This window comes from Pocillopora damicornis, chromosome 10 (genome assembly GCF_964200805.1).
Source record: "Pocillopora damicornis chromosome 10, jaPocDami1.2, whole genome shotgun sequence".
In the NCBI taxonomy this organism is placed as follows: Eukaryota; Metazoa; Cnidaria; class Anthozoa; order Scleractinia; family Pocilloporidae; genus Pocillopora; species Pocillopora damicornis.
In genome coordinates, this window is record NC_142679.1 from 20,266,593 (window position 1) to 20,280,490 (window position 13,898).

General features: G+C 39.3%; 1 protein-coding gene across 2 annotated transcripts; it reads right to left on the reverse strand.

Annotated features, from left to right (window-relative positions):
* Positions 1-50: 50 nt before the first annotated feature.
* On the reverse strand, positions 51-13,898 carry LOC113664646 (uncharacterized). 2 transcript variants are annotated; one of them, XR_016180547.1, is made up of 15 exons: positions 13,527-13,898; positions 13,275-13,364; positions 13,093-13,164; positions 10,794-11,052; positions 9,796-9,911; positions 6,059-9,054; positions 5,784-5,952; positions 5,292-5,483; positions 4,930-5,190; positions 4,237-4,488; positions 2,707-3,712; positions 1,916-2,169; positions 1,320-1,394; positions 852-922; positions 51-439 (listed from the first exon to the last, which is right to left on the reverse strand). XR_016180547.1 is itself a non-coding variant. In XM_027180283.2 (15 exons), the coding sequence occupies exons 1-14, from the start codon at positions 13,677-13,679 to the stop codon at positions 873-875; spliced, it is 5,928 nt and encodes a 1,975-aa protein (XP_027036084.2). In that variant the 5' UTR covers positions 13,680-13,898; the 3' UTR covers positions 51-439; positions 852-872. The 2 variants fall into 2 exon arrangements, 1 of the variants encoding a protein (XP_027036084.2); XM_027180283.2 differs by having other exon boundaries at positions 1,320-1,377.

Sequence of the window (13,898 nt, forward strand, 5' to 3'; positions counted from 1 at the left end):
ACGCCAGTAACAAAAGGTAAGCACTTTTCAAAGAGCTCGTGACCACAGAATATGAGTAAATAAGTTTATTCACTAAACTCAAGCGCCAGTGAGCCTAAACGAAATACTTAAATTGAAATGGTTACCGCATGAATCTTTCACTATACGGAACCTTATAAAAATAGCTATCATATTATCATTACAAAAATACCTTTCGATTGACAAACTGTGGACGGAAATTACTCATTCCTGGGTGACATCCTTTTGTACTGTTTTCACAAATTCAGACTTTCGGTACAATAAACTCGTATACAAAATATTAAGTATCTCTTCGCCTAAGCGAGAATACTTAGTTTTACATACATTTATAGAGTTTTTCCTGTACATAATTACATTGTATTTCAAATTTGGAATATTTGCCAAAGTTGAGCAGAACTTTGCTTGAGAGCGAGGATTTGACCTGAAAATTAGGTGAAAAAGAAATACTTAATAAATATGTTATAAAATGTAAAAACACAAGAATAACCATCGCAACCAATTCATCACTGCGAAAAGCAGATCATGGTTAGCTGCCTAACTTGAGAGGTCAATTAGATGTTTAACATACAGACACACAGACGGAAAGAAGGAGAGACAGACAGACATACAGATGGACAGGCAGATGGACTGACACAGAAAGACAGACAGTGAAATGGACAGTAAAACAGACAGATAAGGAGACAGCGAAATAGACAGACGGACAGTGAGACACCGAAACAGACAGACACTTGGACAGTGAAACAGACGGACGGACGGACGGACGGACAGACAGACTAAAACATGGACCAACCCTGAAACTTGCTGAGCCGGAAGTTTCTTCATTAAAAAATTACCTCAGCAAGAATTGATTTACATCACGGCTTCCTTTGTCCTGTCTTTTCATCTTTATCTTTAAACTTGGAAGCTACAGAAGAAAAGTGAAAAAGAATTCTGGTTTTTTGCTGTTTCCTATTATCTACTGGTTTATTAATGTTAAATAACTACTGTTTTTGTTTTTTTGTTGTTGCTGATCCAAAGCTATGGGACAAGACACTTTCATGGAGATCTACATAGAAGGAAATACACAAATGCTAAGATATTAATCAAACAGTTCGAACAAAGCGAAGGAAAACTTCACAACGAGCCCATGAAAACTCAGAAAACGGGCGTAAAGCGCAAGTAGAGAGGATTTCTTTCGGATTTAATTATTTTCAAATCTCACTAGGAAAATGCTCATAGATATCTCATCACGTTCTCTTTTCTTTCCTCCCACTATCCGCTCATCACTTCCACTTTCGCAAACAAAAGAGCTTGATACCTACCTACAGTTTGATACAAGGCCACGCGAGCTGCTACTGAGCCCATATTTGGTGCTTCAACCTATAAACCCAACCAGACTAAAACATTAGTGTGATTGCAGTTACCCAGCTTGCATTGCAATAAGGAGGAATGCATTAGCGCTACGAGCTCGAATTCGTTTACCGAGCCGCACTGTTTGATTCAGGGTCACCCCCACTTGGTGGAAGTTTTCCCTTATCCAAACTTTCCAGTGCCTTGATGATTCAAGATAGCCGTCATAACGAGAAAAACACAAAGATAAAAGATCGGTCAAAGTGTTGACGGCGAACGTAAGAACTATTATCGTACGCTTTGATACAAATGTTTGATGTAAACGTTCACGAAACAAAATTAGATAGTCGTTCAAGTAATAGAGAGCAAGGAAATGTCCCCTTAAGTGTTTGAAACTCAAATGAAAGCGACGAATAACGTGGTTACCACTTTTCCTAGTTTTGATTATAACAATAATGAGCGAATTTACGTATTCAGAACAACTAAACAACGCAGACTCAAATGTCAACCTGTCTTGAATTCACTATCTACAAATTTATTCCACGAGTAATCGACTTTGCTCACTCACCCCTTTAGAGAGTTGCCTTGTAAATATTTTCCCCTTGCCAACATCATGCTTTCCTAACCCTCCCTCGGACGCCTGTCTTGACAGTGGTCCCCCTGACGCCCTCTTCCACACAGGATCTGAGTCTGACTTGTTATCCGAAGATACTTTTCTCAGAGGCACTTTGCCGGGTTGGGAGGAGGAGTCCTGGGCTGGAGTGGTCCGGCTGTACGAAAAGCCCGATGGGAAGGAATCTGAAACAGGGCGCCGTGATTCTCCTGAAAGAGACAAGGTCAAAATTCAAGCTCAATAATGAATTTTCTTGTCTAGCAGATTGGTTATCTAAATATAGACCATCAAACAAAGAGACAATGAATGACGAACAAGAGGAGAGAAATGTGAAAGGCACAATACTAACCATCGTAAAAAGAAATTTAGAATGATCGCTATCAAGCTGCAGTCCCCTTACTCAGCAGTTGTTTGGCCTCGTCAGGCAACACGCTCTCTATAAATGTGAGTGTGCGGCGTAATGGGGACAACAACAGCTACGAATCACCCTACGGTCAAACAGCCCGTTACGATTAAAGCCGTTTCAAAGTCGCTGATACCAAATAAAAACCTAGCATGGGTCATTAAGTTTTCAAGTGTTCTCACGTAAGCGATAAATAAATTGATCTATTAAAAAAGTATTCAGACAGTGATCTATTTCCTGCAAAAGTCAATAAAAATATTGAAAAGGAAAGTTGCGTTAGGAAAAGGGAAATACGTTGGATTTCACGATATCACACTATTCATAATTTAAAAAATCCCCTTACCAAACGCTTTTCTTCTCTCTGTAACCTCTGCTGCTTTCTCTTCTTTAGCTGCCAAAGCAGTGTGCATATCGTCCAACTCCTTCTTCTGTTTCTCAACAGTAAACTTAAGCTTAATATTCTCCGAACGTTGTTCATCGTACATCCGTTTATAATCGTCGTCCACTAACCCGAAAGAGATCGAGTGTTCGGATTTGCGTCGTTCCAGCATCCGAACCTTGGTTCGGTGCGACCGAACATCTTCGGTGTGCTTTTGCATTTCGTCGTCCAATCTCTGACGAAGACTTTTTATCTCTTCTTTGTGTCTTCGTCTTTTCACCTCAAGAAGAGTTTCCTGCTCCTCAACTTTGAGCTCTAACTCTTTAATTCTTAGATCTTTTTGTTGCAAATCGAAAGAAGTGGCACGCGTATGGCTACTCCCTACGTTCACCACTCGCTGTTCACTTTTGACATTCTCAAGTTCCTTTTCGTGTCGTCTTTTTAATTCCTGAACGGATGCGTCTCTTTCCAGTTTCAAATCTTCCAACTCTTTCTCATGCTCTAACTTTTGTTCTTCAATAACATCCTCTAAGCTCTTGATTTTCAATCTTAAGCTCTCGATACTTTGCATTTCCTCCTCGCCGAGCTTTTGTTTATACATATTGATCTCGGCCTGGTGTGTATTTTCCATTTCTTCGATTTTCAAATCAAGTTCTTCGATTTCCAGTCGCAGACTGTCGTTCTCGGAGGACAGTGTTTCCCAGTCTCCCAGCTGGCATTTCTCCTCTTTCTCTCGTTCAAACGCGTCCTTATACATTTGTATCTCCTTTTGATATTTGCGGTCAATAATTTCCATTTCTTTCTGCATTTGGTAAATCTTTATGCTCATCTCTTCGGTTCGTCTCAGTCCAAACATTGTGGCAGCCTCGGATTTTTTCAAGCTTTTTTCCAAATCAGATTTTTCCTTCTTAGCTTGTTTCTTGGTGGTTTCGATTGTCTTTTCCAAACTGGTGATTTTCGCGACAGCTTCCTGTTAAGAAATCGATAAAATTACTCAAAAGATGCTCATGAAATAAAACTTCGTGAATTCTCATTACTTTCGAACGAGTGTGACAGTAGTCCCCGTCGCAGTCCTTATTTGGTTTTGTCACGCAACACACCTTGTCTTATCCATCTCTTTCAGAGAGAAAACGCGTGACGTAACAAGAACAAACAACGGCTGGGAAGTAGACTACTAATGCAACAAAGAGGGACGGCAAACGATGGTTGGACGAAAGCTGGCAATATGCAAACAAAAATCGTGCGCAGAGGGAAGAGATAATCGAAGAAAGCAGGGTACAAGCAGCAAATTTTGTGAAAGTACGACCCACCAGGACGGAAACGGCCGAAAGAGCTTAAATCCGATTTAAGAGGAAACGTTCTTGGAGACCAATTTCCTTAACTTCTACTCTTGAGCAAACAGCTTTTTTCCTTAACTTTAAAGATGGTCCGGACGACAAGTTCTCAAATCAATGCCACACGGTCATAATCAAAAACGAAACAAGTGCACCAAACCTCTAAGGAGAGCTTTGTTCCTCCGTGAGTGATGGTGCTGCTAGAAGTCTGGGAATCTGGTTGACTAGCTCCAGCCGGGGGCAAATTACCACTCCGAGCCACTTGAAGAGCTACCAACATGTCGGCCTTCAGCAAGTTCACTTCTTCATCGTGTTTGGTGTCCTTCTGTTGCAGCTGCTTCTGAAATTCCTCCTTGCACGACAACAACTCCGCCTCTAACTGTCTGACTTTCTTTTTAAGCTGGGAATCATTCTACAAACAAAGTACAACAATTAAAACAAACTACGATCTTTTCGCGTGAAAAATTTGATTTGATAGCTGACCTACTTTGTTCACTATAAAAAAGTGAAGCGGTAAACGGTAAACTACTCGCTTAGATCCCCTGAATTATAATTTCATAAATTCGCAAAACATTTCTATATGACGATGTAAAGACATCGCCTGGAGAAAAAACAAGCTAAACTCTTTTAAGCATTTACACCACACATCAGTATGTATATTCTCCATACTTTCTCCGTCTATTTTCTAAGGTGCTCACAAGGAGAATTTGTTTACCAATCAAGAGCTTCTTCAGTTGGTGATCAATTCCTTTATTCTCCTGACCTTAAAGAGTGATTCTGGAGTGATATTGTAAGGAGAAATTGAATGCTAGTCACTCTTAGGAGTCAAAGCGTAAGAGTCATGTCACATTACCTCTTGTTCTCCATTCATGGAATTCATTGAAACAACTGTCTTCGATCCTTTCGCCTCCCTCAAGGCTTCTTCATGTTCTTCTTGCAGTTTAGCGATCTTTTCCTCGTATTCTTCCTGCATCTTGGCCAATTCTTCAGGCAGGTCTTCAAGATGGCGCGGAGAAGCTGCTCTACCTTCGTCGGCGTACTTTTCCGATCTGATTGCCTGGATCACTGTCATCATGTCGTTACGCGTTTGCTCAATTTCTCGCTGTTGTTTTTCCTGTAAACGAAGAGATGAAGAAGGTAAGGTTAAATGAGCCGGGAAATTGAAGGAAGCTAGCCGCTAACTTTACCCCGAAAGATATTGACAAAATAATCTACCCTTTCAGCTTTGAGTTCTTCGTTGTACTTCCGGCTGAGTTCTTCTGTTTGTTGCTCCAGTTCATTAATTCTGTTCTTGAGCAGCTGGACATTGGAGTCGTCTTTGGCTGAGGAAGGTGCTGCTCCTAAAGACGCCTGCAGGACAACAGCCATGTCGCGTTTGAGTTGTTCTAGTTCTTCTCCGTGTTGAACCTAAAGAATAAGAAGAGGAATCGTGTAAATAACAATACCAGTGAAGAGTTAAAAAGGTATGAGTTCTGAAAAAAAACTCTTAAAATCAAATACTAACAAGAAATTGGGACAACTTTCTGACGTAAACATGCCGATATGAGTTTATTATGTTGTGCTACAGTTTTATGCCATAACTATTATATCAAGATTAACTTCAGAGGAGTCAGCCAACATATTCACTGTCTGCCCTGGCATAGCCTCCACCACGAAGGCAATGGTCGTGGCGGAGTGGAGCCGAGAAAAAATGCTAGTAAAACAAACCTTAAGATTCTCAATTTCCTCCATGTATTTCTGGCTCATGTTCTCCATCTCAACCTGTAGTTGGACCACTTCTGTCTGTAGCCCATCCACACCGTCTCCGCTGCTCCGCTTGAGCTTGTCCATCTCTCGAGAATGGCTCTTCTTAAGTGTCTCCATTTGACTTTCATATCTAGAAAATCAATTACTATCACTACACGTGAAAACAAGTGACACTAAAGCGTACAATGACCTTGTATTCTCAACAAAACAAACACAACTACTAAAAATTTTTCTACCTTTCTGTCATTTCTTTCATCTCGTCTTCCACCTCCTTAACTCTGGCCACCATGTCCTCATCAGTTTCTCGTATCACTTCTCTAGCACTGGTCTCCAAGATGGCTTCCCGTCTGGCGTTCTCTAATTCCTTCTTGTGTTGAGCCCGTAGTTTTTCCAACTCCTGATGATGCGCAGCCTTCAGTTCGCTGATGTCGGACTGTAGAGTTATCACACGGGAAGTCAGCCGCAATTTCAACTCATCGGCTTCTGAATTAGCGGCTCCGGAGACTTGCAAAGCCTCCTCATTTAACTTCCTCATCTCATTTACGTGCGAGTCCCTTTCCGAACTCAGCTCTTCGGCGAATTTCCTCTTGGAGTCTTCAAGTTCTGTCTGGAGTTGCTTCACTCGAGTGGATTCTAGTTCTCGTCTTATCTCGCAAGAAGATAACCTTTCTTCCACGCTTGCGTTGTCATTCAGAGCGTCTTGGTTTTTATTTCCTTCACTTTCGACGCTCTTCATCTCTTGAACCATTTGAGTTACACGTGCCCTTTCATCATCCAGTTGTCGCTCGAGTTCTTTGGCATTCACTCTCTCCTCACCTACAGCCAGCTCTAACTCTTTAATGTACCTCATAGACAGTTCCATAACGTCTAAAATGCTGTATTTTTCCTTGTCTAAATCCTTGGCCTTATTTACCAAACTTTCTCGCGTGACATTAAGCTCTTTCTCTCTTTGAGTAAGATTATTTTCAACACCTTCAATCCACTCAGCCGTTTCTTGTTCCACGGCGAGCCTTCTCGCCAATTCTTCAGCAAGTTCGATGACCTTCTCCTCGCTCGCTATAAGTTTAGAATTTTTGTCCTTGGCAAAGTCTTCGTACTTCTTAATTTTCTCCTCTGCCTCCGTCAACTTCTTCCTCACCTCGTCAACCTTATCATTGTCTTCCCTTTCACTTTTGTGAAGCTCAGCAGCGAGAAGTTTTTCTTCCACTTCGAAATCCTCCAGTTTTTCTTCGGCTGCGGCCAACCTTTCCCTGCTGTCTTCCAGTTCCTCTTGTAGTTCTCGAATTTTCTTTTCCAGATCAGCCGAATTCTTTGACACAAACTCTTTAGCCTTTAATTCATAATTCCTCAATTTTTCTTGGCATTCGGCGATTCTCTCGCTAGCAATGGACAGAGAAGACTCTCTTTCAGAGAGTTTATCTTCTTTTTCTTTCAACTCCGATTCGAGCTCATCTATATGTCTTTCTGCGTCCTCTCTGTACACCATGAGACTGGTTGTCTTCTTGAGTTCATCAAGTTCATTCTCCTTTACCTTCGACTTATTCCGTTCAGAATCCAAAGCGTTTTGGACCTGACCGAACTGCTCTTCAAGTTCTTGAAGTCGGAGCTTTTCTCGGCTTAATTCAATCTCCATTTCATCTCGTTTTGTTTCCTCCTCTTTCTTCAACTCTCGTTCTCTTCGAGAATTACGCCTCTCTATTTCTTTCAGTTCATCCTCTTTAATTTTCAAAAGACGCTCTAATTCGTGCACACGATTTCTATCCTTCTCTACGTTTACATTTTTGGATTCCTTCTCAACTAATTTTGTTTCCAGTTCATCAATTTTGTCTTTGTAAATTGACACCTCCTCCTCCAAACCCACAATACGTTCTTTCACATCCCATCTTTCACCTTCATCGGTTTCATTCTCAGTTTGAAGGAATATCTCCCTTTCCATACTTTCTGTAAGTTCGCTTTCCACAGTTTGAAGCCTTTCTTCTAATTCTCTGTTTTTCTCAACTACATCTGCATTTCTATCCTCCAACTTTCTCAGCTCCTTGCGCAAGGAATCCAGTTCAGTGTCCCGCTTTTTCAAATCTTCCTTAATTTTGCTACTCTCGATTCGTAAACTTTCATAATCTCTTTGTTGCACTTTCAAACGATCCTTAAGACGATCAGTTTCTTTCTTAGCCGACCTAAAGCTCGTCTCGCTGTCACTCTGATCCGAAGAACTCTCCGCTGAAGCAAGAACTGATTTTAATTTATCAATTTCCTCGACGTATGAGACACCATTACTAATTCTTTTCTCGTCATCTTTAGTTTTCGGAATTACTGACGTTAGCCCAGTTTCCACAGACATTTCTCTAACTGGCACAATATTTTCAGATGCGACTCGTTCTTTTGCTCTCTTTAAAAGTTCGACGACTTCCTTCGAAAGCCCATCCTTTTTCCTTTCATCAGATAACAACTCAAGCTCTGAAAACAATCTGTTGTTCTCTTCCTCAACTTTAAGCCGTCTTTCCGTTTCATATTCGAGTTCTACGTTTTTGTTTACAAGTTGATTTTCGGTCTCTGCAAGCTTCCTCTCATTGTTACTCAGTTTCGACTCCAATTCCTGCAACAAAGACCGAGTGTACTTTGCCACTTTCGACCGACTTTCGTTCGCTTTCTCGAGTTCTCTAGTCTTCACTAATAACTCGCGTTCGTTTTGCTTTAGTTTCTGCATAAGAGCTGAAAGTTTAGATTCTAGATCCTTGCCTTCGTTCCCACTGGCCTCTGTTTTCAAACTAAACACTTGATCACTCTCGGGTTCTTCGCCAGTTACGATCAGTTTTTCCTTCCCACTTCCTGAGATATTTTTCACAGAAGTAAGTTCATTTTTCAGCGATTCAATATTCGCCCTGTGAATACCAATAATACTATTGGCTTCCTGCAAGTCGGCTTTGGCCTCGACGAGTTCCTTAGCATGAATCGACAGCTTGCCTTTGTGCTGCTGAAGAAGTTTCTCTTTCTCTTCCATTTGTTGTTTCAAATCGTTCATTTTAGTTCTGGCCTCAAGCAGTTCTTTCTCCTGAAATAGCAGTGCCTTCTGATAGTCTCGGCACTGTGAGAGCTCCTTCTCTAGCTCTTTAATTCTGCTCACTTTTGTTTTAAGTTCCAACTCTAAAATATGTGTCGAATCCTTCTGCCTAACGGATAACACGCTTTGTTCCCTCAGGCGTTTGTTTTCGTCTTTAAGTTTCTCTAGCTGCAACTGAATAGAGAAAAAAATTAACCAAAAAAACAGAACGGATTTGTTCGATAGCAGAAGAAATCTGAGAGATTTTTCAAAAGTTTACTTCTCACCGAAAAAAATAAAAACAGACCCAAGGGTTTAATTTCCTACAAGTCTGTTTGGTTATCTGATAAGCACACTATTTTAGTTCCATGTCGATGAAGTAGAAAGGAATATTTCTATTACGCTGAGGTATTAATGCACTCCATTAGTTGTCCATGAAAAACAAATTTGTACAATTTCACATGCTACTTCATGTAACAGTTTATCTCACTTTAACTTAGACATAAAACACTCAGAAATCCAACCCTTTCCGCTTGTTACACAGCCAGCCATCACAGGTTGTCAAATTGGTGAATTTCATTGTACATTTGGTTGCCATAATTTCTCTTGTTTGTTAAAGCAATTTGCAGTTAAGTATCTAAAGTAATCTGAGATGGTTTGGTTTGGCATTTGTTCGGTCAGTGATTGGTCTACAAAACTCCCAAAACAAAAAACAAGCATGACTTAGTCACCTGCATTTTCCTGCCTTTTTCATGGTTTGTCTATTTTTACATTGAGTGCTCATTGGCTCACAATGATGTTAACCTTTGTAATGATTAGCCGTTGTGATTCCTTTTGTTTTGGAGTTTAAGTACTTGACAGTAAATTGAAAACTGCTCTCTAAGTCAACCAAAGTGATCACTGATTAAAGCACTGACACAACAAGACTTCACCCACCGATGTTTGCTGTTCTTCATTGCCCGTGGTGCTTTTTGTACTAAGAGGAGTTGTGCTCACTCTGGACACTGAGGATTTACCAAAGCTTGGAGCGCGTCCAAGGCTTGTTGATGTACCTGTCAAATTAGGATAGTAGAAGACTTTCAATCGACAACAAAGAACTTCTATGCGTCCATTCGAAATGTGGCAAGAACAAAAAATGTGGTGCCAGAGGCGAAGCAGAACATGTCACTGATGGTCTTCACACATTTTGACAACTACTGTAATCTACTACTGAACAGTTGCACAGCAACATGACATCTATTTATTTAAAATAAAAAAAAGCAAAATGTTGCTAATGGTGAGATCATCTATGTGTCTGTCCTCCATTTAATCATAAGTAACAACCAATCAAAATGCTTGTTTACTTCAGCAGATCACATAACAGTAATTACATGCACTGAATTAGCAAGGTTTCTCCAAATACCCATAACTCTAAAAAAAAAAGTCAAAATGGTCAAGATGTTACATCAATGTAAATATAAACAAGAGTGTCACATGCTTGCAAACAGGGAGCAATAACTGGCCAAAGCCAAAGCTTTTAACCCTTTACAGCCTAACATCAGTATGCATATTCTCCATACTGATCTTTATACATTTCCTAAGCTGCTGACCAGGAGAATTTGTTTGCCAATCAAAAGGTTCCTTCCCTAGTGACCAATTCCTTTTTCTCATGACCTTACTGTGTGATTCATGGGTGATCTTGTAGGGAGAAATTAGATGCTAATCACTCCCTGGGTTTAAAGGGTTAATTGATGTTCTTATTTTACAACTGAAAAAAAAATCATTAGACAGGATTCTCTAATGGGATGGTTTGTCTTAGTGGAGAGATGTGCTATGACAGTCACAAAGGGTCCCCTCCCCTGAAAAAAAAATTGAGATAATCCTAACTTCTAAACTTTTGACAAAAATATGAGTATAGCAAAATTTTTTAACTTGCACTGAATGATTTGACTCACTATGCGCAAACACATCTGACTCAGCAGAACTACTACTTGAGCTTCTTCGTGGAATAAATGCCTGAGATGCCTGGACAAAAGGTTTGAGTACTCGCGACCAGTTGTCTAATTCCAATCGATTTTCTGCCTTCAGATAATAGGTGGACTTTCCTAGCTTCAATCCAATTGAAAAAGGCTCTCCAGTATCTGCTTCACCAATAAACATCCCACTACAGAAGTCCAGATTAATGTTTCCATCAAGTCGTTCTGTTGAGCAGCCCTTTTAAAAAAAGATAAAAAATGTACATCAAATAACTCTGAATACATCTGGATATATGTGCCAACTGTGCAGATTTCTGCAAAATTAATGTTACAATAAATCCTCTGATTAACATTTGTGTTATTCACTATGTGAGTGAAGATGCCAATGCTGGAAAAAAGGGGACCTGCCCATTTAACTTTTTCCAAATCATGAAAAAAAAATATTGCTTTAATAGTAGAGCATTTGCTCATAAGCAAGGGTACAAGTTTTATATACAAAAAAAATAATAATTGGATCCCAAGGTTTTTAGCAGTAGCACAGTTTTAACTTGAAAACATTTATGCAAAGTTAACATGAACAGAAAACAGAAATGAGTATGGTATAAACGTGTAAGGCCAGACCAGAGTGATTAAATGCAACCAATACTGTACACTCTTAGTTGCCTCAGCATTATTCCAAGTTAAAGGGCATTTATTCATCCATTTTCACATATTTAACTTGTCCGCCAAGACTGAGCACAACTCAAACAATTTAAGAACATTAAACGCAAATCTGAGATATGTGAGCAGTGCTTGTCATAACACATACAGGCAAAACAATTTAATTGAGCTTACAAGGATTAAATTTTTGCAATCATCAGCTGCTATAGATATTCATGAGTAAACAGTTGACCACACACTTTCAATATTTCATGAATCTCATCAAAAAATGTTTGGAATTAAAAATGAAAAAACACACTTGCCTGCCCTTAGTTATGTTAGAGCATCATGATGATAATACAAATACAAATTTAAATCATTTACTTGAGTAAATTTTAAAATAAATTGTCAAACTAATCTCTATGTTGTTGGTACAAAATCACACAAATCTCAAAAAAAAAAATCAAAATGTCTTTATTTTAAAAACTTTATACAGTCTGAAATTTAAGGTGCTAAAGGAAGATGTGCTGTTATCCACATGCAATTGGGTGTCAAAAGGCACAAATAAAAAAATCCCACTCTGGGAGGTAGAATTTGTCCACAAGAAAGAATGCACTGGTGATATTACAAGACATAAGAGAGTGTGAAAAATGCCAATGTGACATTTGATTCATACTAACAAGAGATAAAAAATGTAAATTCCTTCTACGCCTCGAGTTTCCACCGTAAAATATTGCCTATGTTATGATCAAATAAATGAGTGCTCAAATTACACAATATATGCAATGTAACAACAAGACCTAAGATCACAGGGAATTGTATCTCTCAAGGTTAACATCACTGACATGGATTATTTATAACAATATCGAAAAAAAAAAATTAGGCCCAGAACTGGTTGAGTGATTATTTCTTCAGAGCAGACCCAACAAAAACGCTTACATAGTCTTAAAAAAAAGGTAAACAATGCAATATTACTAAAGATATTCTCTCCCCAGAGGGCAAATGGAACAATTAGATTAACAAGATACCTCGAAAGGGAGCATACCGAAATTATGTTTAGCTTGGGGTAAATCAACACCGCTCACAGCGAAAAGGACTTAAAAGGCTTTGTGGGATGTTTACAAAGTGCTTCTCCCATTACAAAGTTTGAAAACTGAGAAGAATCTGACATACTTCAGCTTCCAGGATTATCAGTAAAGATGTGATTATTCAAACGTGATCGCCTCACTACAGATTCATCCTTCAAAAGATTACTGATACATCAGAAAACATCTTCATTATAATATTAAAGGTTAATGTGTCAAAATACTTTACGGCCGACAAATGGATGGACATATATCGATCCATCGGATTCAATTTGCATGTGGGAAACAATTTATAAACAAAATATTTTTCGCTGTTAATTTCAATAGGTGATACAAACAAAGACCTTCGCAAAATTATTCCCGCAATGTTCGAAAACAATCTATCGTTGCTCTTTCGTCGTTATAAAGGGACTGAGATGTAGACAATGAGCGCAAAATAGCTGTATTGACGAAGAATGTGCTCGATTTCTCTCGAGTTAAATATATTAGTTGGTATAGTTAACACAAGACAAATACCATGTTAATTTCAGCTATGTGAAAATTAAATTTCCTACCTTCTGTTCATCGTAGTAAAAAAAGTCGAGTGTCCCCGTGGAATTAAGAACAAACCAGCGCTTATTCCATCGCTGAAAATAAGACAAAACGATAAAATAAGCCATTCAAAATAGGGTAGCCTACCTTGAAGAAAATAACTAGCAAAAAATTCACAAACGGAGCAAAGGATATCGCAACTTACCGAAGGAATAACTCTTCCCTTCTCGAGGGATTCATGGGTTGTTATACAGAGAACGCCAGATTTTACCACAGTTCTGATCCTTGGATAAACCTAAAATCAATTTAAAGAAGATTCGTGGTTAAAATCGTGAACTGCGACTGAACAAGGAAATCTTTGCCAACGCAAGTTAAAACAGAACCCTCAAGAAAACACCATAACATAGGCAATAGACGGTTGCTATCCGAACGGAGTCAAACAATCACACATTGCTACCTTTTGAGTTGAATTTCTCCTCGTTGCACTTGAAAAGGAGGGATCTTGGCCGGAAATTGAGGAGCTGTGTGCTTCCAGTAGCTTGAAACAATTTTGACACTTGCTCTTGTTGAAGACATTTGGCTGAAAGTTCCTGCAAGCACGATCAGCCATAGCAGATCGTAGATCGCTGCTATTTCTGTTTCATTCTTAATCGAAATCAGATGTCCTCGCCTTTTTCTGACTACCTACTTCCACAGATTAAATGGCGAAAAGAAAGCGAGGTCGTAAAAGTCCAACTAAAAGCTCTTTGTGAGGATTCGGAGAGAGTTTCTGAAATTATTATACCTCCTTAAACGACGCCCCGGGTTTGATCCTTTTACACTGTCAACT